The sequence below is a fragment of the Perna viridis genome, chromosome 8 (genome assembly GCF_037379345.1).
Source record: "Perna viridis isolate PV_CMFRI_1.1 ecotype Kerala chromosome 8, ASM3737934v1, whole genome shotgun sequence".
Classification (NCBI taxonomy): domain Eukaryota; kingdom Metazoa; phylum Mollusca; class Bivalvia; order Mytilida; family Mytilidae; genus Perna; species Perna viridis.
In genome coordinates, this window is record NC_142452.1 from 48,739,661 (window position 1) to 48,763,766 (window position 24,106).

The 24,106-nt window shown below is 32.0% G+C and overlaps 1 protein-coding gene across 5 annotated transcripts in view; it reads left to right on the forward strand.

Moving 5' to 3' along the window:
- The first annotated feature begins 15 nt into the window (after nucleotides 1-15).
- The window catches only part of LOC148610817 (muscle LIM protein Mlp84B-like), a 48,064-nt gene continuing 23,973 nt past the window's right edge, over nucleotides 16-24,106 (forward strand). For 2 of the 5 annotated variants that reach the window (XM_088596195.1, XM_088596199.1), the window contains exons 1-3: nucleotides 16-100; nucleotides 13,365-13,482; nucleotides 18,004-18,169. In XM_088596195.1, coding sequence (XP_088452321.1) covers nucleotides 13,386-13,482; nucleotides 18,004-18,169 — 263 coding nt within the window. In that variant the 5' untranslated portion in view covers nucleotides 16-100; nucleotides 13,365-13,385. Of the gene's footprint in view, nucleotides 105-4,259; nucleotides 4,290-4,890; nucleotides 4,910-13,364; nucleotides 13,483-18,003; nucleotides 18,170-24,106 lie in introns of those variants that run through there. The other 3 variants (XM_088596196.1, XM_088596197.1, XM_088596198.1) reach the window with 3 other exon arrangements.

The following is a 24,106-nucleotide window of genomic DNA, read 5'->3' on the forward strand; positions in this document are numbered from 1 at the left end:
ATATTAAAACGAAGACGGAATTGAACTTCCGGTAAAAATCTGTGTCAAACATGAACGTCTAGGGTATGAGCAGTAGTAGTGATTTCTACTTACCAGGCTGGCAGGTAATTTGCATGCTATCTTCTTTATTAATTTTGTTGTGATAGACATAGTTGGTGTTGGCGGTTAAAGTAGATTTTTTTTGATAATGGGAAAAAAAAACTTTTAAACACCTTTATTTTCATCTTGAAGTATTTCCAATTTTGGCGCAGCTAACTTTGCAATATTGACATATGAATCAGATTGAACTCATCATAAACCTTCAGCTGTAAAAGATTGTTTTGAGATGTTATTACAGGTAATAAATAATTTATACATACATTCTGGACCTGGGATTAAATATTACTATTATTTTATTAGTCCCAGATATATGTACAATGTACATGTACATCCAAGGATTTTTTTATTACATGTGTTCTGACTATACATCTTTTGTATACTATTTGAGCTACTGTAATATGTCAAGATTCTTTGCTTGACAAATAAACATCATTTATATATAAACAAAGACCAATTACATGAATGAAAATCCTAACTTTTAATTTTTCATAACTTTTGTTACATGTGCATGTATTTTAAAACATAATTTGGTTCTGTAATGTGTATGCCAAAAAAATAATTATTATTTGGTATATTAATGTTCATTTTTGTATAAAATAGGAGATGTGGTATGATTGCCAATGAGACTGCCAGTTATTCACCAATAGCTAAGCAATGAACAATAACTTGTGACTTGTTAACTAAAATTAAAGTCCATGATTAATATCAAGTCAACAATTCTTAATTTACAATTTTAGGAATCAAAAGAATTTTTAAATTATCTTAAATAATGAAAAAAGTTGTGACAATTTAAAGTTAGTACTCCATGCATCACAATTTTTTGCAAACCAAAAAACATATTACAGATACATTAAATTGTAAGTGATGACATCATCGAGAACTCTCCAGTAGTTAATACATTTGTACATGTACTGTACATTTAATATGAGTTCATTAATTATGCAATCAAATATTTTTCATTTTCTTGTGTATGCATGTACATGTATAAGAATATTAACAGTTACAATTGATAAGCATATACATTTGTAGTTTCAGATCATTTGACACATATATCAAAAACAAAGTTTTTCTGTTTGAAAATAGGCAGTTAATTTTGTCATTTTCATTATTCAATGTACATGTACATACATGTATTACTGTAGCATCTATAGGTAGATAAAAGGAAGCCTTTACATGTACATGTATGAGTTGTTAAACAAATTACCTACATGTACTTGGTGACCCAATTTTTTTTAAGCACTCAGGCTATTGCAATCAGAAATATTTTAAGTCTGGCCTTAGATCAAAATAAAAAATAATATTCTCATCCCCTCCTGACCCAATTTTTTCACCCTTCTGAAAAAAAAAATATTTTGATTTTTGCCCAATTGACTGTAGGTAAATTTCTTTCAAATTGAAAGTATTTTTCACTAAAATTGATAAAACAAAAAAAATAAGATTAGTCCCCTGCCTATAATTTTGAAAGATGTTGGATCTACATGTACATGTATGATTTTTGTTTATTATGGCCTTATTGGTAATAATGAACAAAGTTTTCAAATAAAACCCAACTTCCTTGATTTGCCAGTGCTATTGATTTAGTAGAGTACAATTAAATGTACAATATGTACTAATGTATTTAAGTAATAGGACAATTTTTGAGCTACCTCTGGTACACGTACTAGATCAATGTTCATGCAAGTTAAGTACATGTATCTATGTCATACATTTTTAAGTGTACATTTTTTTAACTGATTTTTTGGTGTGTTTAATTGTGTAATATTTTTTTTCACAGTTTTTAAAAGAGGGAGGGTTGTGATGATGCCAAAGTAATTTAACCTCGCCACATTTTTTTGCGCCTGTAACAAGTCAGGAATTACTGGCCTCTGTGTGTCTTGTTTCATTTTCACCTTTAGTTTATTTTTATGTTACTTGAGTATATGGGGCAACTTTTAGGCTGTACCTGTGTATAATGATGTTTAGGGGCCAGCTGCAGCCTGTCCTGTGGTATGAGGGTTTCCTCATATTCCATTTAAGACCATGGGTGGCATTACACTGACATTTTCATCCCAGGGGGATGGGGGTTATTGTCTCTTTGACATACATGTATACACCATACCTCATTATTTTGTAGTTTGAATATTCCTGCCCAGTAATCTACTTATTATATAGAAAATATTCATCATGATTATCTGATTACCATGATAGAAAGTTTGATGACTTTATTTAACAATAATCAGTTTTGCTTTAATTGACAGCTCTCATATACTAGTATACTTTTGTGCATGAAAAATATATTGTGCGTATGTACACTAATTATATCAACCTAAATTTTAAACTCTCTACCCCCACAGTGGAGCTGTTATTTTCTTCCACTGTGAATCCTCCATGTATCCATTAAAATAATAAAAAAAAACATATCAAAACTTTTCAACAAAAGGGGAATTGCATGTAATTAAGGGAGTCAGGATTTGAATGGTAATCCATGGACAATGGCCAAACAGGGAAAATAGACACACACAACAAAGAATATGAATTAACCAAAATGATGAGTATTAAAAAACAAATGTAAATGAGCAACCTGGATACCACTACAGTTATGGGCACACAGTACATTTACATGTAGGTAATGATCATTCTCTGCTTTCTAGGATCACTGAGTTGCTCTGAAAATGTCATGTTAGGGGTAGACCAAAGGGGAAAGGAAAACTAATTATGACATGGTGAACAAATTGGTTTTTATGTTGCAGATGGATATTCATGTAGCACTTAATGAACCATAAGTTCATGATGACAACCATGAAACTTACATAGTGATGACTTTAATTTCATAGCAATGTTCATTTTGTCACCCTGTTCCAGAGGCCTTAATTTACTTTTACAAGTGCTTTTACAGAACTTTACCAAGTTTCAAATCCATGTTTCACTTGAGGAAAATCAAAAGTCAACAATGAAGTGCCAATGATGACCTTTTCAGAATACACAGGGTTTTCCCTTTGGATGATGCTAAAAAAAATCATCAAAGATGAAATCTGATTGGCTGATGAGAAAGGTCATCAGAATATAAAGTAGAATGGAGTGTTGTTAGACCCTATATTGTAGGAGAAAATTTGAGGGCCCCAGACCCCTGACCCACACTAATTTGATCCCCTGTCAAATACATGTAGTTTAAGTATGAGACTTTGTAAGAATCAGGCAGTGGGTGGAACGTGGTATGAAAAAACTACCGTTTTAAAAGTTTGATTTGACTATTTGCACCATCAGTATCAAGGAAAAAAGACAAGGTTTTCCATATCACTTTGATAAATTGAGCTATATTCTCATTGAAATGCACTGAAAGTGTTCAATTGCAGATACATTGTACATGTAACTCTGTCAAAAACATCCTAAATTTCTGACCAAATCCAGTGATACAGAGATAAAAAAATGGTCTTTTCAAAGAGAGAAAGCATTATTGAATGAAATTATATTGTAAGATCAGTGGGGTTTTGGTATGCATGTTTCTGATTTTTCACATTTTGCCTGATTCTTACTAAAACTTACATTCAAAAGAGATAAGATCATTGGGTATACATGTTGAGAAAACTATTCTTGTATTTAAGAATTTAGTTCTTTTGGTCTTAAAACAAGTGAAGGAAAATATTCTTGTGTTGTAAAAGCATTTATTTCATTTGGTCTGAATACATTGTAAGTTTAGGAAACAATTCTTGTACATGTACATGTATTATAAAAGAATTTAGTTCTCTTTGCCTTAACAAAATGAAGGAACTATTCTTAGTTCATTTGGCCTTAACCATTTGAGGAATCTATTCTTGTATTTAAGAATTTAGTTCTTTTGGCCTTAATAAGTTGAGGAAACTATTCTTGTTACACCTTAGGCAATTTAACCATTAGATAAAAACACATGTAATATATTTCAAAATATGGCAGATCAAAAAACAGATGAGAAAATTTAACCTGAGGGTTAGGCAAAATACAAACTAATGTACAAGTGTACACATGTGTGTATATCTAAGTCTATATTGTATGTGAATAGTTTTAAGAATAAGGAGACACTTTAGCTGTCTGCACCTGCATGTATCAAAAAGGATATTAAGTGTGTTAATGTGTTTTTTGGGTGTTTTTTTTAACTGATTAATTTATAGGATTTTAAAACTGATTAATTTGTTTAATGTAAATATTTGACAACCATGATTTAATCTCCTGAGCAGGTAAGCTTTTTTTATAATGATCCTACATATACATGTACAGTGTATGCCAGTTTCTCCCATTCTAAGTAGGATGGGGATTTAATTTCTGTGAGAGTTTTCCTGAGTTCTACATCATGGGTAAAACTGATTTTCCTTCAGCCTATGCTTAATGTAACTGTTTTCTCCACTGTTTGTAGTAAGATTATAACATGCTTGCATGTTTTTTTCTGTGGTATGAAAATAAGGAACTTCTAATAGACCCCTTTTATCCTATTTTTTTTTTGGCATGCTCAGTACTTCTGTGATGTAAATGCAACACTTTCCAGTGAAAAGTTGGTTGAGCATGGTTAGAATTTTCTTTTGGGTACATATTAAACATGGTCAGAAAGATAGCACGAAGAGACTATTTACCCTGGTTGGCATGACAACAAAGAAGGACATGAAGGATAATTAACAGAATCTAGGAGTTAAAGCACAAATGTAGTTTTCTTGGCCTGATTTTATGTAAATAATCTCAAATCAGATGATAAACGAGTTACTTTTTAAACTTCTTAAAGACCTATATCATATCTTTTTCAGTGTATGTTTGTGCATTGATATCATAAAGGATTAATTAAGGACAAAGTCCCTTTAATTATGTGGTAGATTATACATTAAGTTATTTTTATGTAGGGATATTTAAAATATGTAAAATTCCTAAAAGATTTGAAGGTGTTTTTTTTATTGTTACTATTTATGTTTTATATTTGATGAAGATGAAATAAGATTTGACTTACATAAACAGCTTGTTTCTGTTTTGTTGTGATTAAAATTATGTTTTGTTTGTTGTGATTAAAATTATGTTTTGTGAAATAGTTTTTTTTTGGAGGCTTATACATGTTTGTATGTGTTCTCAATTATTTTGATGAATTTGACCTCTCTTTGGTTGTATTTTCTTCTTTTTTACTCAATATTTGAACATTGTTGTGGTTCTATAAATTATGTGTTGTACAAAGTGTGTTATATTTGATTGACTGACTATCCCCCCTTTTTACATAATTTCCTACTCATGACTATTGCCTTGTAGTTACAGACCAAGAGTGACAATTTACTACCGACAGACTTCAAACTGTTCTTTTAAGTATGGCTGTGAAACAATGCAAAATTCATGAATGACTAATTTTAGGTTGAAGTATTATTTCATATACTGTATAGTCTGTGCCAGGGAATATTTCAGCTACTAACCTGAGTAAAATATTTCATGTATTTAAGCAAGTTGCCACTGAATTTCAACTAGCCCATATAATATCACTTTTTATTAAAGTCTGGGATAAGCCTAATGGCTAAAGACATCAGTATGAAAGTTGAATTTATTAAGGAGAAAATGAAATACTCCATCTGACTACATGTATATGTATCTTCCTACAGTATTCATGTACAAGTACTGGAATTCAGAAAAGGTTTTACAAAAGTGGAAACATACATTATTGTACATTTTGTTTAAATGTTGGCCTGTTATTGAGTTAGTCTACGCATCTTGATTACAATGATCAATTAATCAAAAGATTAATTGATATATAATTTTTACGTCATGGCATTTTAAATATATGGAATTCTTTATATATTTCAAATTAAAGTGTACATTTAAATCTATGCATACCTTTTATGTACAGATATTACTACTCCTTTCAAAAGGCTTTATATTAAATTATTACTTGTTAAGGGAATATATTTTATTATTGTCAAGTTAAAGGAATGTCACTTTGTATGACATCAATGTACTATGATACTAGATGCTTTTAAAACTTGATTCTGGTTTATAGGATTTTATTATAGTACAATTATTTGATAAGCTAACTCATTCTATTGGACAGTATATAAAAAGAGGGTGAGTTAAAATTAAAAGTTTCATGTAAGAGGTTTGATGATATATTGTTTTTAGACCATATTAAATTTTTAGCTCGCCTGGCCAAAGGCCAGGTGAGCTATTGCCATCACTTGCCGTCCGTCATCATCGTTGTCCATCGTCGTCATCCAATGTCATTGCTAACAATTATACAAAACTCTTCTCCTTTGAAACTACTTGACTGATTAGAAGCAAACTTGGTTTAAATGTTCCTTGGGGTATCCTGCATAGAACTGATGTGGGGATTTTTGATTCGTTGGAAAACATGGCCACCGTTACTAAAAATAGAACATAACATACAGTAGTTTTTCACATATATCTCCAAAGTCGTTATGTTTAGCTATATTCAAAAGGGTAAAAGTGTTTAGCGTTATGAGATCTATCTCTGGTCAAATTTTGGTTTTAATCCGTTAAGCCATGTTGGAGTTATTGCCCTTTTTCAACGATTTTTGCTATTTTTAATGTTATTTTTTTCAAAAATCTTCTCTGACACTACTGGACCAATTGAAACCAAACTTGGTATGAATGTTCCTTGGGGTAGCGTGCATAGAACTTTTGTGGGGATTTTTGATCTGTCGAAAAACATGGCCACTGTTACTAAAAATAGAAGATAGTGGGTCAGACAGCAGATTTTTGCATGTATCTCCAAAACCATTAGCTATATTCTGACACAAGTTACAGTGTTTTGCATGATGAGGTTTAGTTCTTGTCAAATTTTGGTTTTAATCTGTTAAGCCATGTTGGAGTTATTGTCCTTTTTCAATGCTTTTTGCTATTTTTAATGTTATTTCTTTTAAAAAATCTTCTCCTCTGATACTACTGAACCATTGAAATCAGACTTGGTATGAATGTTCCTTGGGATATCCTGCCTAGAACTGATGTGGGGATTTTTGATCTGTCAAAAAACATGGCCACCATTACTAAAAATAGAAAATAGCAGTCAGACAGCAGATTTTCGCGTATATCTCCAAAACGGTTAGGTTTAGGCAAATTCTTTCAATAGCTGAAAGATCCTTATTATTAGGACTACAAAAGTCTTTAGGGATAAAAGTTGTCAGATGATTCCTTGTAAGAGTTATTGCCCTTGAAAGGGGAAAATGACTTTTTTTTAACAGTTTTCAGTCAATATCTTGAAAAATATGATGGTTTAAAAGAAACTTTCAATTGTTGAAATGATCCTTATGATAAGCCCTGCCAAAGACTTCTTGAGTCAAAATTGTTGGACAACTTCTTAAATTTATTGCCTTTGAAAGGCAAAATTCAAACAGGTGGGCGATTCAGGCTCCTGGAAGCCTCTTGTTATGTAGGACTCAGAAATGTCCTCAAATCTACTGTAACATGTACATTTATTTGCATGTATGTTGATTGTATGTGAAACCCCTCATTTCAAAAATTGTTGTTGTCACTAAGACCTGATTGATTGACAATTAGTGTTTGTTTCTCATGATATGACCAACCACCTTAAAAAATAACCACAAGTTGTTGCTATTGTGTCCAATTTATCCTTGATGTACATGTAGCTGCAGTACCACACTGACAGGTGTCTTGTAATAACCATAAATTGCTCATATAGTGTACATGTATTTTCAGTGCTCCTGCATTTTTAGAGCTGTGGCGGATCCAGGGGGAGAGTTTCGGGACTCAGACTCCCTCCCCCTTTTGTTGGAAAATTTTGTTAATTATCTCAAAAATTTGAAGAAAAATGAAAAAAAAGAAAAATATCAGCCTGGTACCCCCTTTTTTAATCTTTAGATCTGCCACTGTAAGTTTGGTTTGTGCTGTTCATTTTTCTATGTCTACTTTAATAGATCTTTTTTTCATGTTACTTGTATTTTCGTTGGATGTTCATGATGTTATCCTTTTGATGTTACGGCCTTACTGGTATTAAATAGACCAGGGATTTCTGCTGCTTTGTACACTCTTGTGTCACTACTTCTTCCAAAAGAACCTTTTTTAATATTGTTTTCTGAATACTTCGTTTTGATTAAAAGTGTGTACATGCACATGTTCATATACATATGTATAGCTATTCCACAGATTCACCTCTTGTTAAAGTCTGTTAAAACTTCTCATAGTCTGTACATACATGTACATCATGTACATGTAGTTAAATATGTACAGAATGCATTTATTATAATATGTAATGGTGTTCATTTATATTACTTACGTCACAGCCACCTACTGTCATTGACTGCATGTAACTGACACCATAAAACATACATGTCTGAAACATTGCTTTTAACATGTTTTTTTTTTCCTGTATTGAACAGTTAAGTGAAACTTAGTGCTGGCAACTCCATCAAAACCACTGGTTGGATTTTATTCAAAGGTTTGTCCACCACCTCAGTGCAAAGGAGGGACCTTTCAATGGTCTGTTTCTGTCGGTCTGTTTGTCACACTTATATTGTAGACAAAACTTCCCTGAAACCACTTGATGAAATCCATTTAAATTTTTGAGTGATTCTTACATACGAAATGTACTTTATGACATCTGCTGCTATTTTGATTTTGCAAATATTTAGTTGGATGTTGGTTGACAATAAATTTGGACTGGTCTTTGATGTGGTGTTCTAAAAAGACCTTTTGACAATATTTGCTATTTATATGGTTTTGTTTAAAATACATCTATGTTTTATTAGTGTTATACCTCCACATTACAAAGTGATTACCATGATATACATGTACAATTTGTAATTCCATTGGGTTTTCAAGTTTTTGATGTACATGTACATGTACATGTATTTGGCGACTACATGTATGGCTACTTGTTGCATACTTGTTTAAAAATTTACATGTAACTGTTGCAGGCTTGTACTTCTCAACTTTAAAGGACCTAGCTAAAGCTTTTACATTATATTTAGCCATGTTTAGATTTAAAATTTTGTAGAATGATTTAAAAAAAAAAAAAAACACTTTATGTTTGTAAATAATAGAAAATAATTCATGGAAGTAGATGTTATCATGGCTCCTACTGTATGGAAATTTTCACCCACAGCTCTTTTTTTGTTATTTGGGTACGTTTTTGTCAAATTCATGTATAATTATTTAAAATATAATTAGTAATACTACATGTATTGATAATTAAAAATCAAGGTACTTGCATTGATATTCATATTTTGCTTGACCTTAAATAACCTTTGACCCTTTTATTGACCTCAGAGCATTATCTCTTTCTGACTTGATCATCAAACAGTATTCACTAGCATATTTTGCTATGAACACCAGAGTGTGCTAAATGTGCAGGATGTTTGGGTTCTGTGTTTATCAAAGATAGGTATATGTTTATTAAAACTCTGTCTTTATCTTTAGTTATGCAGTAATCTCAGTAAGGTATGTCAATGCTAAAAGAAACTCCTTGATTTTAATTTTCACAGAGGTAATTCAAGCTTTTTGCTCTTTTTCATGCATCAATTCATTTACTTTTCCTGAATTCTTTGATCTAGTCTTCCTTTCCTGGATTTCCTTTGTAGTTCATATTGTATTTTCTGCATTAAAAAAAAAAAACAAAAACATTTTTGTTGCTAATCATTTTCATGTTCTCTTGGTATTCTTGATTTAATTTTTTTCTTTGTTGTATTCTACTTCTTCTTCATCAATGCATTTATCAGAAATGCCAATGAGAATTCTTTGATTTTAATTTTCTGAGAGGAATTTTCTCTATTTCATCTGTAATCAGTAATGAGATAATGAAAGCTTAAATTTAGGATAGTAGTAATGACTAATACTCTGCTCAGACATTCAACCCAAAATCAGTCTGATTCTGTCTACCTGACTGGGAGTTTGATAAGGTCAGATAATGTCATTAAAATTGATCACCTAGGTTCAGTAACTTTCTTTTTAATACTGATCCAAATTTTATGTGTCCACCCAATTTATGAATTATAGCGATTTGGATTAAACTTATACCAATTTCACTGCAAATCCAGGTTCTGAGCTATTTGATATCTCAGTAGATAGAATTCTTCCATTCAGTATGTCCTACCTTATTACAACTGAACCTGTGTGAACTGTATTTTTCAAATACAAGCAATCTTCGATATTGACATCAGCCTGACAGCCATGGCTGGTAAAAATGCTGGTGGGGTTACAGAATTTGGCTAACGAGGTAATGATTTATGTTAACTAACATTTTTGAGCTGGGACTGATACAAGTGCATGTTAGTAAAATTTAGAGGTCATTTAATTTTAAAGTGATGCCAGTCCAATTCAAAATGCCATGAACCATTTAGCCGTTATGATGTCATATGTGGTTAGAAACTATGAAGGTAACGCCATCTGCTTACTAGTATCTACATGATATTGTGGGCACATTTTCTCCAACATGGCTGAATCTTTACAAGCCATTTTTGTACTAAAGTACCTTTTACTGAAAATCCCAATTAGAAGATGTGAAAGGCTAAAGATCTTGATAAATATAATAAATGATTTTGGAATTCTTTAGATGAATGAAGTAGTATTAATGTTCCCTGCAGCTTTATCAAAGGGCTGAGTACTTTAGGTAAAAAAAGGACATTAGAGGCAAATTTGAAGACTCATACATAAGAAAATTTACATAATTAGGCAGAGCACATATAAAACCCATCAAAAAGGGCATCTACACCCTCCTTAAACAGTCTGTTTGGATCATTAAGGATTTTTGGTCTTAAATAACAAAATCGTCATTGAAATGTTTATAGTCTAGAGAAGTTGTGCTCCAAGGTTCTAAAGAGTTTTGCTCCTAGGTTCTTAAGAATTGTGCCTCTATGTTCTGAAGAAATTGTTCTTCCAAGGCCATGAATGAGTTAAATTCTCAGTAAATACAGAGGGATTTCATTCATAAAAAACTTAACATATTATCAGCTGAAGTGATGTAATTAATTATGAGTGATTTAAACATTACATCTGTTGAAAGTTGTAACAAAATTAACTGATGACTCACCAAAGTGGTAAAGATAAGGTGATAAAACATAGTAAAGTGTCTGATTCAGAATGTGGCAAGTTATTTTAGGCTGTTTATCTCTTATTCTAAAAATTATTTGACTTTTATAATAGAGACTTCTGGCAATAATTAAATGAATTGCTTCAAGAGTTTATTCAAAGATAAAACTGTCTAAACCAAATCCTGAATAAACTGGAATCTGTCTGAACCAGACAAAGTCCCTTTTACCACTCCACTTTGCATGAGGTATGAAAGTGATCATGGTATGTCCTTTTATTTCAATTTGTTCTTATCTCAACATTTTCATTACAGTTATCTTTGCAACTACATACCACAGCCACTTGATAATTTGACAGTGGCTGTATATACAGGTAGTTAAAGTTATGCATGATTGAAGTGATATCTACTTCCTGTTGGAAAAATAAAAAATCAAAGGTCTTTGGCAATAGTACTACTATACAATGTAATATTAATATTAATATAGCAGAGTCTTATTTATCTTCAGTCATAATTTGCCTATTGATTCTTGCTCATTTTATATCCTTGTCTGACACTTAGCAACAGGTTATAATTTCTATTAGAAGCCATTTATGATGGAATTTTAGGTGGAGATAAGGTATTTGAATACAATTCCTTTATTGCTTTGTGAAATATTTTTTTATAAACTTTGATTTTATTGTATTTTCATTAGATGATTTCTATTATCTTGTTGATAGTATTTCAACACAATTCTTTTATTGCAGTTTTATAGATTTTTTATCAATCTTTGATTTTGTGGTACTTTCATTCATTGTATAATTTCTATTATCTTTATGATAGTCTCTTTCGTGCAGGTATTTAAGGATCGTGCTGCATGTTTTTAGATAGATGTCAAGTCATTAATGTTTTCAAATTGTTGCTGTTTTTCACAATGAATATTGTAACTAATTACTTAGGATAGACTTATAAAATTTTCCTTTCCACCTGAGCCTTTGCTGGAAGTCGGAGGGAAAAGGGGGGATGTGGCGTTTTTGAAGAATGGTAAATTAACATCTCTTGAATGGTAAATTAACATCTCTAGAATGGCACTTTATATTGGTTACTTATTAATTGTGCAATGAACATGTACCTACATGTAACTCTGAAATCAGAAGGTTTTGCTAAGTTATTTTTTTATAATGACTGACTTAAAATTGCAATAATAAATACCTACAATTACATGTACATGTATGAAACCCATTATGAAGTGACAATGATACGAGATTTTCTTTAATGATGAACAATCTTAGTCAAAATTGTATAGTCGTCTTTCTGGAATATGACAAAATTGCAATAATTAATGAATGCAATGATTCCTTATTTTACAATGCATGCTACACAAAGTGGTTAGGTATCATGTTATATCCTCTAGATAGTTGCGTGTCTGTCCGTCTGTCCATCCATCTGTCTCTCCCGACTTTGTCCTCTATAGGTTTTCAGATGATAAATTTTGAAGGTATTGAAGGATCTTTTTCATACTTTTTATAGTTATTGAGTATCATAAAATACAGATCAAGTTTGAATTTCAGTTTAATTGGATTATTTACACAAATGTTATTGCCATTTTAAGTAGTTTATGCCCCAAAATTTTTTGGCAATAAAACAACCATTTAATGTCCCATTAGATGCCCTTTTGTTCTTGTCATGTAAAACAACTTTAAGCTTCCATATAGGTATCGAAGTTATGATTACTGTACCAGAATGTAACTGGTTTTACAGAAATATAGCTAATATATTGAAGTTGGTAAGGCCACCAATATGGAAAACCTTACGTATTTATACCTTTATTGACTAACTAGTCCAATTCGTTAAATTGGTGTTGCTCAATATGGATTTTAGGCCAATATAACGTATCGGAAGGTAAAAGCTATATTTGACGTCTAAATCTCGTATTGAACGGTTAAATCCCATATTTTGGCGCAATTTTGTATTTTGCATTGTACTGGCTGTTTTGATCATATTTAGGCTAATTTTTTAATGTTAGTTAATAAAAAATCGTATTGCCCTGTCATTAACAGTATAACACGCTCTAAGAGATTAAGTTAGACTGATTTTGATGTGCTACATACCTGTTAACCCAGCTTCAAAATAAGGACTTTTTACATAAAAAATTTGCTTTTATTTAAATATTTCCCTCATGAGACAGTGTCAATGGGGAGAATCTCCTGTGTGAACTGTTTTGAAGATTAAGTGTGAAGTTAAAAACATAGTTTTGAATAACTTTCACAAAAAATGAGTACAGGTATTTATTTGTTTTTTTTCTTTTACTTTTCAGAAGTAATAACATACCTTAACCATGCCTGAATACTGCCCTAGGTGTGATAATGCTGTCTATTTTGCAGAGGAAATCATTGCTTTAGGAAAAAGATGGCACAAACTTTGCTTTAAATGTGGTAGGTTAATTTTACTCCCCCCCCATACTTTGCAAAGAGACCAAGAAGGGTACCCTCCTCTTCTCTGCAACTCCTCCTACACTCTGCTGAACTGAATACTTTGTAACTTTCACAGAATCTTCAGTAGATATTTAAGACTCTGATCTGAATGTTTTTTGAGGCCTCAAACAATCTCTCTGCAACATGGTGGGGGGAGGTAATCAATTTAGTGAGTATACCTTGTGGTTTTCTAGTACAAATGGCATGTAAATGTATTCCTTTCTACTTATACAAACTGGGGTCATAAAGAGCTGTTCTTTTTTTTCTTTTATTCTCATGGGAGAGTATTTTTTCTTTAATCACAATTGTTGAATTAATCATTATGTGTATAAGTCTAAAAACATTCTATCATACATAGTAACTCTAATAAAATATTTGGATTTCCTGATGTCAAAATATATTATCACACTTAAGTAATTCTGTAGAACTGATATTAGGAAATTTCACGCCAAAAATAAATTTTGCGTTTCCGGTTTCCTTCATAATTAGGGTGAGTAGAAAGATTTAAAAAATATAAATTAATAGATTTGCAAAACATCGAAAATTTACCGGATTTGCAGCCTCTGTTACCATACAACACCACTGAATACTGAACTTTTTGTAGCCATGGCCATGTTATTCAATTTCTTTAATGAAATTTGAACCTCCACACGGTAGAGCAAAGTAATTCTAGTAAAAAATTGATGACAGAAACACCTAAAATCTGTATTTTTTTGTTTTTGTTTTTTGACACCATAAAAAAAATTAAGGTAAACAGGGAAAAATACCTTCAGTTAGGTTACCGGAAACACAGAACTTTTTTTTTCAGACCTAAGCTGTAATTTTCAGTTTTTGTAAAACTGTAACCACAAAATCTCAGCCATAATTTTAAAGTTTTAAACACTGTGACTAAAAACTCTCATCGGAAATTTTCCATTATAAGTATCTACGTTTAAGGAACCAGAAATCTCATCCTTGGTTGTCAGAGAATTGTCTGCCTTTTTCACTCTCAGAGTGTTAAGATTGAAAATTGAAAAGTATACATTTTGTATCTCTGACTGACATGAAATAGTCCTAATTTATCATTCAGCAATTTTCTCTCATATAGATTTCAACATTTTAACATCTGCAGCTACATTAGGTTACTTTAAGTAGTAGATCAGTTACAGACAATTTATTTTTAGAACTCTAATTTACTAATTCAGTATTTGATTTCTCCAGAAAATCTGTTTTCATTCAAGCCTTACACATCAATTATGATAGTGAACAGTTACATACTATAAACAATTAACTCAATAATTAGTTCTTTTACAATAAAGAAGTTCTTTGTTCATAATGACATAATGGTACATGTATTAGAAAACTGGTTTTCATTTGTTTTAGTAATTTAAGCTTCTTATGAGTATAATTATATTAACATGTGATATATATGTTATTATTTGTACTGTTATTTTGAGAATCTGATAGTCGTGCTCTGTATTTGTAACATAGTTTTTCCTATTCTACTTTGTCTACCAAGGATGTGACATTTTATGAGCAGCTCATCTGGTTTTTCTAGAAAAGCAGTGTGTGCTTACCCTACCAGTTTACCTGATCCATTCATGCTGTTTAGTGGAGTCTAGGTTGCTCATTTACTTTTGTTTTATTGTATGTGTTACTTTGGTTTTGTCATGTTTATTGTTTGTGTGTGTCTATTTTTCATGTCTAGTATTTATCCTTGGGATATATTTTTTTTTATTTGGCTCAAATCTTGGTTCTCTTGATTATTCAGTAAAAAATGTAAAAAAAAAAGTATTTGACTTAGGTAGTGTAGCATTTATTGGACATAACTCAGCACTACATGTATCAGATATAAAGACATAACTCAGCACTACATGTATCAGATATAAAGACCTTGTAACAGTAATTACTTCATTTTCTGGCCTTCCCTAATTTCCTTTAAATTCAGTAGGCTCATTACCCGTTTATATTGCCATATAAATAAAATGTAATTGAAAAAGGAACTTCCTCATAAATGTACTTTCTATATGGCACCCTCATTACTTTTTGGGGCAAGAAAAAGGTAAAGAGAAATGTCTCCCTCCGTCATTGTTTTTATGTCTCAAGAACCAAGAAATTAACTTTGAAGAGCCTTTTAGACAGACATTGTATCCTTGCTTAATGATAGCTGATTATGTTGCTCTTTAAACCTGTGAATTTACATTGAATGTCAAATCTACATATCAGTAAAGAAAAAGAACTTTTGATCTACATGTATTTTTAGCTGTCTACTCTAGTAGTCGTTTACTTGCGTTTTGACAAGAAATGTACTACATGTACATGTAAATACATGTGTGTATTTAAACATATTTTGATCATGTCTCCTTAAATTTACTATTGCTGATTGTGGGCTCAAACTTGGTCTATAGTGTCCTCTCAATTTATGTTAGAATATGCAACAATGTACTGGCAGAAATCATGGCTTCAAAATTAACCTTAAGGGTCAACTCGGCTTCTCCTTGAATGTGCTGCAATGTACTAACAAAGACCATGACTTCAAAAGTGATCTTTAGGGTAAACTCAATTTCCCCTTAATGTGCTAAATGTACTAATGGAGATCGTGGCATCAGAATTGTTCTTTATGGTCAACTCAGTTTGGCTTTGAATGTGCTATAAAGTACAAGCAGAGATCATGGCTTCAAGTTTGGGTGTTAGGATCAACTCAATTTCTTCTTGAATATGCAACAAGGTACATGTACTATCATAGGTAGCTTAGATTGTTCTATACCTAAATATTCTCCTGTGTGATTTATCATATACTTTACATTCTATTGTTGGTAGAGGTAGTTGGGTGCGTCAAACTGCTACATTCTATTGTTGGTAGAGGTAGTTGGTGGCGTCAAACTGCTACATTCTATTGTTGGTAGAGGTAGTTGGCTGCATCTTGTGTTGCTGCCTGAAGACTTGGTACTTAAGTTAATTTATATACTTTCTATTGCAAATATAAACTTCGAAAATAATGTCTCCTTCATGGTGCAGTCTGTATAATTTTTATCTAGTCCTTTCCTTCAAAATACTCAACATCTAGCTGAAATAATAGAGGACTGTATAAACTAGCCCAAAACAAGAAATGTACATATCATTTCACTAGCCTGAATTAATTTTTACTAGCCCCAGGCTAATGGCTAAAGGTCAGCACTGTTTATCTCCAATGTGAAAAACAGCATCAAGTTTATTATCATTAGTTTTTTTCTGTTTCGCTTTATATATCAATCAAAACTAGAAAAAGATTTTGTTTAAATAAAAAAGTAAAGTAAAAGAAATACAAGTAAAAACTGTGAACCATATGGCACATAAGATTTTGAATTGCTCTTTATGGAATGTTTTGAAAAAGAGTAATCAAGGGAACCAAGGTTATAGCGGTAATCAAAAGAATGTAAGCCAGGGACAAAGACCAGACATGGAAAACAGACATACGCAACAAAGAACATAAAGTAACTAAAATCATACATACAAAGTAACAAAAGCAAATGAGCAACTCGGACTCCACTAAAAACTGGGAGCATGGACCAGGTGCACTGGTAGGGTAAGCATCCTCTGCTTTTCTAGAAACACCCACCGAGTTGCTCATAAAAAGTCAAGTCCGGGATAGACAAGCGAGGAAAGAAAAACTATGACCCGTTGAATAAATCAGTTTTCATGGTGCAGATGGATACACCATAATGATCCACGAGTTCATGATGACGACCATAAAACTTCTATAGTAATGACTTCAATCTTGTAGCAACATAACCCTGTTCCAGAAGCCTATTTGTTAGAGTTCTAGCGTGATACAAAAAGTCTGCATAGTTTTGGCAAGCTCTGGTATAAAAGGAGTCAATTTCCTTTGAAGAACTTTGTATTGAACTGAATTTTCTTATTTTGTGCTTTAATTATTCTAAAATTGTATTAACAGAAAACTTCACTTTACCAAATCTTGATCCATTGACCACATTGTGTATATTATACATACAGTCCCAACTTAAATTTGTTGCTATATCAAGCTGCACAATATGGAGCTTATTTTTAAAAAATGATGAAGTTTTGGTAATGTGTACATTAATCTAGAATCAATCAATCAATGTGCATCTGGTGGACAGTGAAGAAAAGTTATGTCTCTAATGGCTTTTTGATGTATACATGCATCCTTTTATGTTAATATCTCCTTTTTACTGTCCCACTCTCTCATTACATACAATAAAACAAGTTTATCATCAACTAAAATAACAATAAATAATACGGATTTCTGTTCATGTTTTCATTCCACTTTTTTTAGTTGCGTTTAATAGTGGTCCAGGTAAGAATCATGTAGGGGCTGATTGGTAGGTTGAAAAACATCTTTTTTGTATAAAGTACATTGGTAGAAATGCTTCAAAGTTTTGAAATAAATTTGGTATCTCAGTAATTTGTTAAATGACAAGTTTTATTTTGAAGGGAGGTAACTCTGTTTTTTTTTAAATTATTTTATTATTGCCATATTTTCAGGAAACTGCAACAAATTACTGGATAGCACAACCTGTACTGAGCATGATGGTGATGCTTTTTGTAAAGCTTGCTACGGGAAACTGTTTGGACCAAAGGGGTATGGCTTTGCTTCTGGTGCTTCTGGGCTATCTATGGATACAGGCAAACCACACCAAGTTACTAGGAAGTAAGTTAAATTTTGGATAACTTAGCTACTTTTTATACGCCTGCTAAAAAAATGTGGTTGTACATTGGTATAGCACTGTCATTGTCTTAGTCCTCTGCAATGTCAGTAGTGACATCGACATTATCGTATGTAGACACTTGACTTTCATGCCAATGTGTAACTTGAGTATTAGTTTGTTGATCTTTATAAAATTTTGTATTACACAGATTTCAAACCACAAAAGGAAGGTTGGTATGTATGTATTTTTGGTGTTACAGCCTCACTGTTTAAGGATTAGGGGTCAAATAAGGGCCTAAAACAAACATTTCATAGAATTCAACTATAGAACTCCTGTAAAAGCATAGGAATGATCAGACTTGGATTGATTTTAGGGATAGACTTGAACTTTTAGAAATAGGGGGCCGAAAAGGGGGCCAGAAACATGCATTTTTCTTATGTCAAGACAGTAACTTTATTTTTGGTCTTATTTTGACAATTTCTTTTATTAGATTTCATATTAAAACCCATGCCTGCATTGTCAATCAGATTTCAGATATCTCATACAGTTTTCTAGTTATAAGGTGTTTTTTTGTGTCATATTGTGTTCAAACCAGTTGTTATGTTTATAATGAATTGTAAGTCCCTTAAATGTGTCAAAAACTAATGTTATTGTCAACACTGTTCAGGGTTTGGCCACTGCAGTCTTATCATGCTGCACTCTGCTTTATTAGCCCCCATGGCATGAACATTTCAGTGACTTTAAAGTTTTCTGCACTTTTTTTGTACTGCTTTCACCAATTGATTTCACCTTTTACAGTGGAACTCCCCTAAACCGGCCCCTCTGAAAACCGGAATCCTCCGAAAACCGATCATTTAGTTTTGGTCCGGAATTTTCCCCTATATAATTAAGTAAAAATTTCCTCCCTAAACCGGCCCCTCTGAATTTCGAACATCGGCTGAAAATTCGGTCCCAAAACCCATTTCTTTGTAAAAATTAACCTCCGAAAACCAGTGAAAAGTTTGCCGACAAGTAAAATCAATGAGCCGTGTAACATGTTGTAAACATGTCAATCACGGTAAGATCAATAAATCAGTACTTCAAAAGGCTAACACCGATCTTGATTGGCATTAACAAGGAGTGACACTCTTTTATTCATTAATTATCACAGATAATGAGGGCAATAACCATGATCCTATATGTAATTAACTTTTTAACAAATGTTAAATTTAAAAATTGTTTTGATAACCACATTTTCAAACGATTCTGTAAAAACAGAAAATGAAAACTTCAAAATATGTTGTGCCGACCGCTTGTGTTCTATTAAAAACAGAAAATGAAAACTTCAAAATAGGTTGTGCCGACCGCTTGTGTTCTATTGTAAAATGAGTAAATGAAATTAAAGTTATGGCTTGAAAATGGTTTTCCTTAAATAGCCGGTGTTACAATTTTCAAATCATTCTGAAATTTGCATTGCTTCTGGTTTAATCTAAAATTACTGCTAAAATGTCAAAACCGACGGCTAAACGTCGTCGTATTGAATTAACGCTAGAAGACAAAATGAATTTAATCAAAGAATCTGAAAGTTTTCCAAAACCATCTCAGAAATCGTTAAGTGAAAAATTCGGTGTAGGAAAAACGACCGTTTCCGATATTTTAAAGAGAAAATCAGAATATCTTGCAAATTATGATAACAATGACAATTTGAAGAAATTTAGATTTGGTAACAAAAGTAAACATGACAATTTGAACGATCTGATGTGGGACTGGTTCCGTCAAGCTCGAGACAAGGCTATTCCGATTTCCGGGCCTATTTTGCAAAGCAAAGCCTTAGAATTTGCCAGTCAGTTAGACATTTCCGGTTTAGAGACATTTTTATTTCACTTTTGATTTGTTTCTTTAGTTTCTCAGTCACATCTTCATCTTTTAGTATTTTTAGTCAACAAAGGCATCGGTGACTAGTTTACCTTAAAAACTTTACACAGATCAAAGACAATGTCAATAAACTATGCCACGCATCACTAAACTGTCAACAATATAAAAATACTGAACAGTACGATTACTCTTTAATTAAAAACAACAATACAACTTTTACGTTTATTCTTGATTTGAGCACAAACATACACAAATACCTATCAAAGAATGTGTGTAGAAACATACAAACAGTGCAATCAGATAATCATCAATAGGATCAGATCGATCACAAGATCAATAACATTGTACTTCCGGTATCCATATACGGAACGGATACGAAAATTTCCGGAACCTCCGAAAACCAGCACCTCTGAAAACCGGCCGATTTCTTTGGTCCCATGGGCAGCCGGTTTTCAGAGGCTCCACTGTATTTGTAGTCTTACTATGAGAAGTTACAGATTAAGTTCGACTCAGCTTATGGTTGAATGATTTTTACAGAAGTTATGGCCCTTGGACTTTAAGTCCATCCATCTGTCATTCCGTCCGTCAGTCCATCATCAGTTTTCCGGACTTTTTTTCTAAACCCTTGCAGATATTGACATGATTATTGGTATATAAGTTCACCATGATAAGTTACAGGTCAAGTGTACTTTTCGTTCCGCTCTGTAGATTTTTACCAAAATTCACATGAATAACCTTTTTTCGACTTCTTTTTTCTAAACGCTTGCAGATTATGACTTGATTTTTGGTATAGAAGTTCACCATGATGAGTTACAGGTCAAGTTCAACTTTCGTTCTGCTCCGATGATTTTTACTAAAAATACAGGCCTTGCACTTAGCAAAATTCACAGAAAAAAAGTTTTCTGGACTTCTCTTCTAAACGCAGATATTGACATGATTTTTGGTATGTAAATTCACCTTGATAAGTTACAGGTCTAGTGTATGTTTTGTTCTGCTCTGATGATTTTTACCAAAATTATGGGCCTTAAACTTAGCTAAATTCACAGAAATAAATTTTCCGTACTTTTTTTCTAAATGCTTGCAGATAATGACATGATTTTTGGTTTATAAGTTTCCCATGATAAGTTATAGGTCAGGTTCAACTTTCGTTCTGCTCTGATGATTTTTACCGAAATTACGGGCCTTGAACTTAGCAACATTCACAGAAAAAAAAGTTTTCTGGACTTTTTTTCTAAACGCTGCAGATATTGACATGATTTTTAGTACAGAAATTCAACATGATTAGTTACAGGACAGGTTCGTAGTTGGTTCCACTCCAATTATTTTTACCAAAATTACAGGCCCTTAACTCACAGAAGTAACCTTTTTTCGACTTCTTTTTTCTAAACGCTTGCAGATTATGACTTGATTTTTGGTATAGAAGTTCAACATGATAAGTTACATGTCAAGTGTACGTTTTGTTCTAGTACGATGATATTTATTTTGGATTAAGTAAAACTCAAAGAAGTCACAGTCTGGAGTTCAAAACTACCATTTTGAGTAACAGAATTTAGTTAGAAGATAAAGGTCTAAACCTGGAAAAAACTCTTATTCCATTTTTATCACGGTCCTTCTACATGTTTTTCTCTTACAAACAAATTTACTTGAGTATCCAACATGGGGACGCCTGGGGTATGTGAGCGCGCTCACTAAGGTTCTTTAATTTGTTTAACAAAATGTTAGCAAAACATCATGTTTTTTTAATGTTTATATATAGCCTTGTTCATTGTTATAGTAACATTACATTGGCTCTGATAAAGAAGGCAATTTGTTGGTTGAAATGTATTTTTTTACATGGCGGACATTGGAATGCTGTTCTTTCATTTCATTTACAATCTGCATTACATTGAGACATCATGTTTGATTGTGACGTTTCACATTTACCTTTTAGGATTTATTGCTCTTTTTATTGTTGCAATATTTGGTTTTCTAGTTTATTTGTTTATTTTTTAAAGAATTTTCTATAATCATGAGAACTTTTTAGTCCTGTACCAGCATCTTTTGCCAAAGAGGGCTCAAGGTTTGCACACCATATGTCGGTCAGTCCCTACTTAAGAATGTCAGTCTATTATTGTCCATCCATCTGTCATTCACCAGTCCGTCCATCCAATAAATCTGCAAATAAATTTTCTGCATTTTTTTTCGTCATGCTTGCAGATATAGCTACATTTGATATTTAGGATATGGTTTTACCGTGAAAAGTTACAGATCAAGTTTGAATTGTGTTCTGGTGCATTGATTTTTTGCTGAAATATGTACTTCGTGGACTTTGAAATTGAATGCAGACTCAGTTTTTCACACTTTTCTTGTTAAAAAATTATGAATGAAATTTGCATTCTGTTCTCTTGATTAGATTTGTGTTCCTGTAGAGGATTTTGTATTGCTATGGAACACCCTCAGAATGTCTGCATTAAGTTTTAAAAATATCATTTTAGTCATAATATCTGCATGACTTTATTAAGTCTGAAAGACAAAAGTAAGCTCATCATGGGCTAATATTTAAAAAATTGTTGGCTATTTAAATATTTTTATTGGCAACTTTTTCCAATGTTCTTACTTCCTGAAAACTTAAAAGTTTTGTGATGCTCATGGACAGCATAATGTCAGATCAATTGGAAATTTTATGTGAAAACTGCAGTCATGCTGTATATATCTACCTGATGACATGTATAGATTGGATGAGATTTATTAAGTGAGTAAATTTTTTGGATTGTTCAACTCCACTATGAACAGTGGGAACTACAAAATCCTCCTGTGCTGTACTGTATTTTAACTTTCAACCAAAGTGATTTCCTGGCATATGATTGTTGATTCAATTAATATTTGTGTATTGAGGATTAACAAATCAATGCAATTCCTTTACTGACTACATTGTACATTTGTCTGTGTCATGCTTTACATTGTAATTAAACAGATGGATTTCTGTGACAGGAACTGTGCATTATATTGATAAATAATTAATGAAACCTAATTTCAAGGATTATTTACATTTGATCAACCCTAATGATATTGAAATTAAGTACCAGTCTGTACAAAATTCAGACACTGCCTATTGAACAGGTGATTCATGGTGTAGAAAAACCCACCAAATAAGCAATGTTTTATTTCTCTTCAAATGCTATATTTTTAAATAACAATAGCATTTTATGTATTCAGATCTTTTAAGAAACCATACATCAATATCACACTTAAATCAACCAAATCAAAATAAATCAAGAATGATAACTCTTACAAAGGGCTAATTTCATGTACAATCTATTTAAATTTAATAAAATGCGCAACACCCAAATATAAAACTAAGACTGGCTATGCTGTCTGTAAATGTTTCTGAATAAGGATCAAAAGTGAATTTGTTGGGTTTTAGACATACATGAATCGCCTCCTGTCTGATCTTTATGAAGACTGCTTTAAAAGAGACAACAGATATAACTACTTCATACCTAAACCTTTTAGACTACACAGAACCTTTAAAATCAAAATTGTATGAAAAACATATTGACCTCAAGTTATTAACTTTCCCTTTCTTTGTCAACATCATAAGCCTGGATTATACATTTCAGATGGATTTCTATGACAGTGTATAGTATCTTTCTGTGCTGTCCTTACTCTGGTTATGCAGAGATACCCTTCTCTTTACTTTATTTCTCCTACACTACTGAATGGAATTTAATGAAATTTTCTCAGAATATTTGTTAAATACTGAAGATGTACATTTGAAAGTTTTTAGCAATTTTCCAAAAGCAAAACATGAATTTCGCCTTTTATGAATATAGGGTATTCATTTCTTATTCTGATGAAATTTTAATGTAACTTTTGGAGAAGCTTTATAATGTGAATATTCAAATTGTACATTGTTAGAATTTGGTCCTAATCAAAAGATGCACGCTATCAAATGGTTGAGTGGTGGTATTAATTCATTGATCATTGCTCACAACTTTTCTAGTTAATATTTTGTCATTTCTAAACATTCAAGGGGTTCAACTACAAATTATTGGATAAGACTTTTATAAAGGGAGATAACTTTGGTCCAATTAATTGCTTGCTTT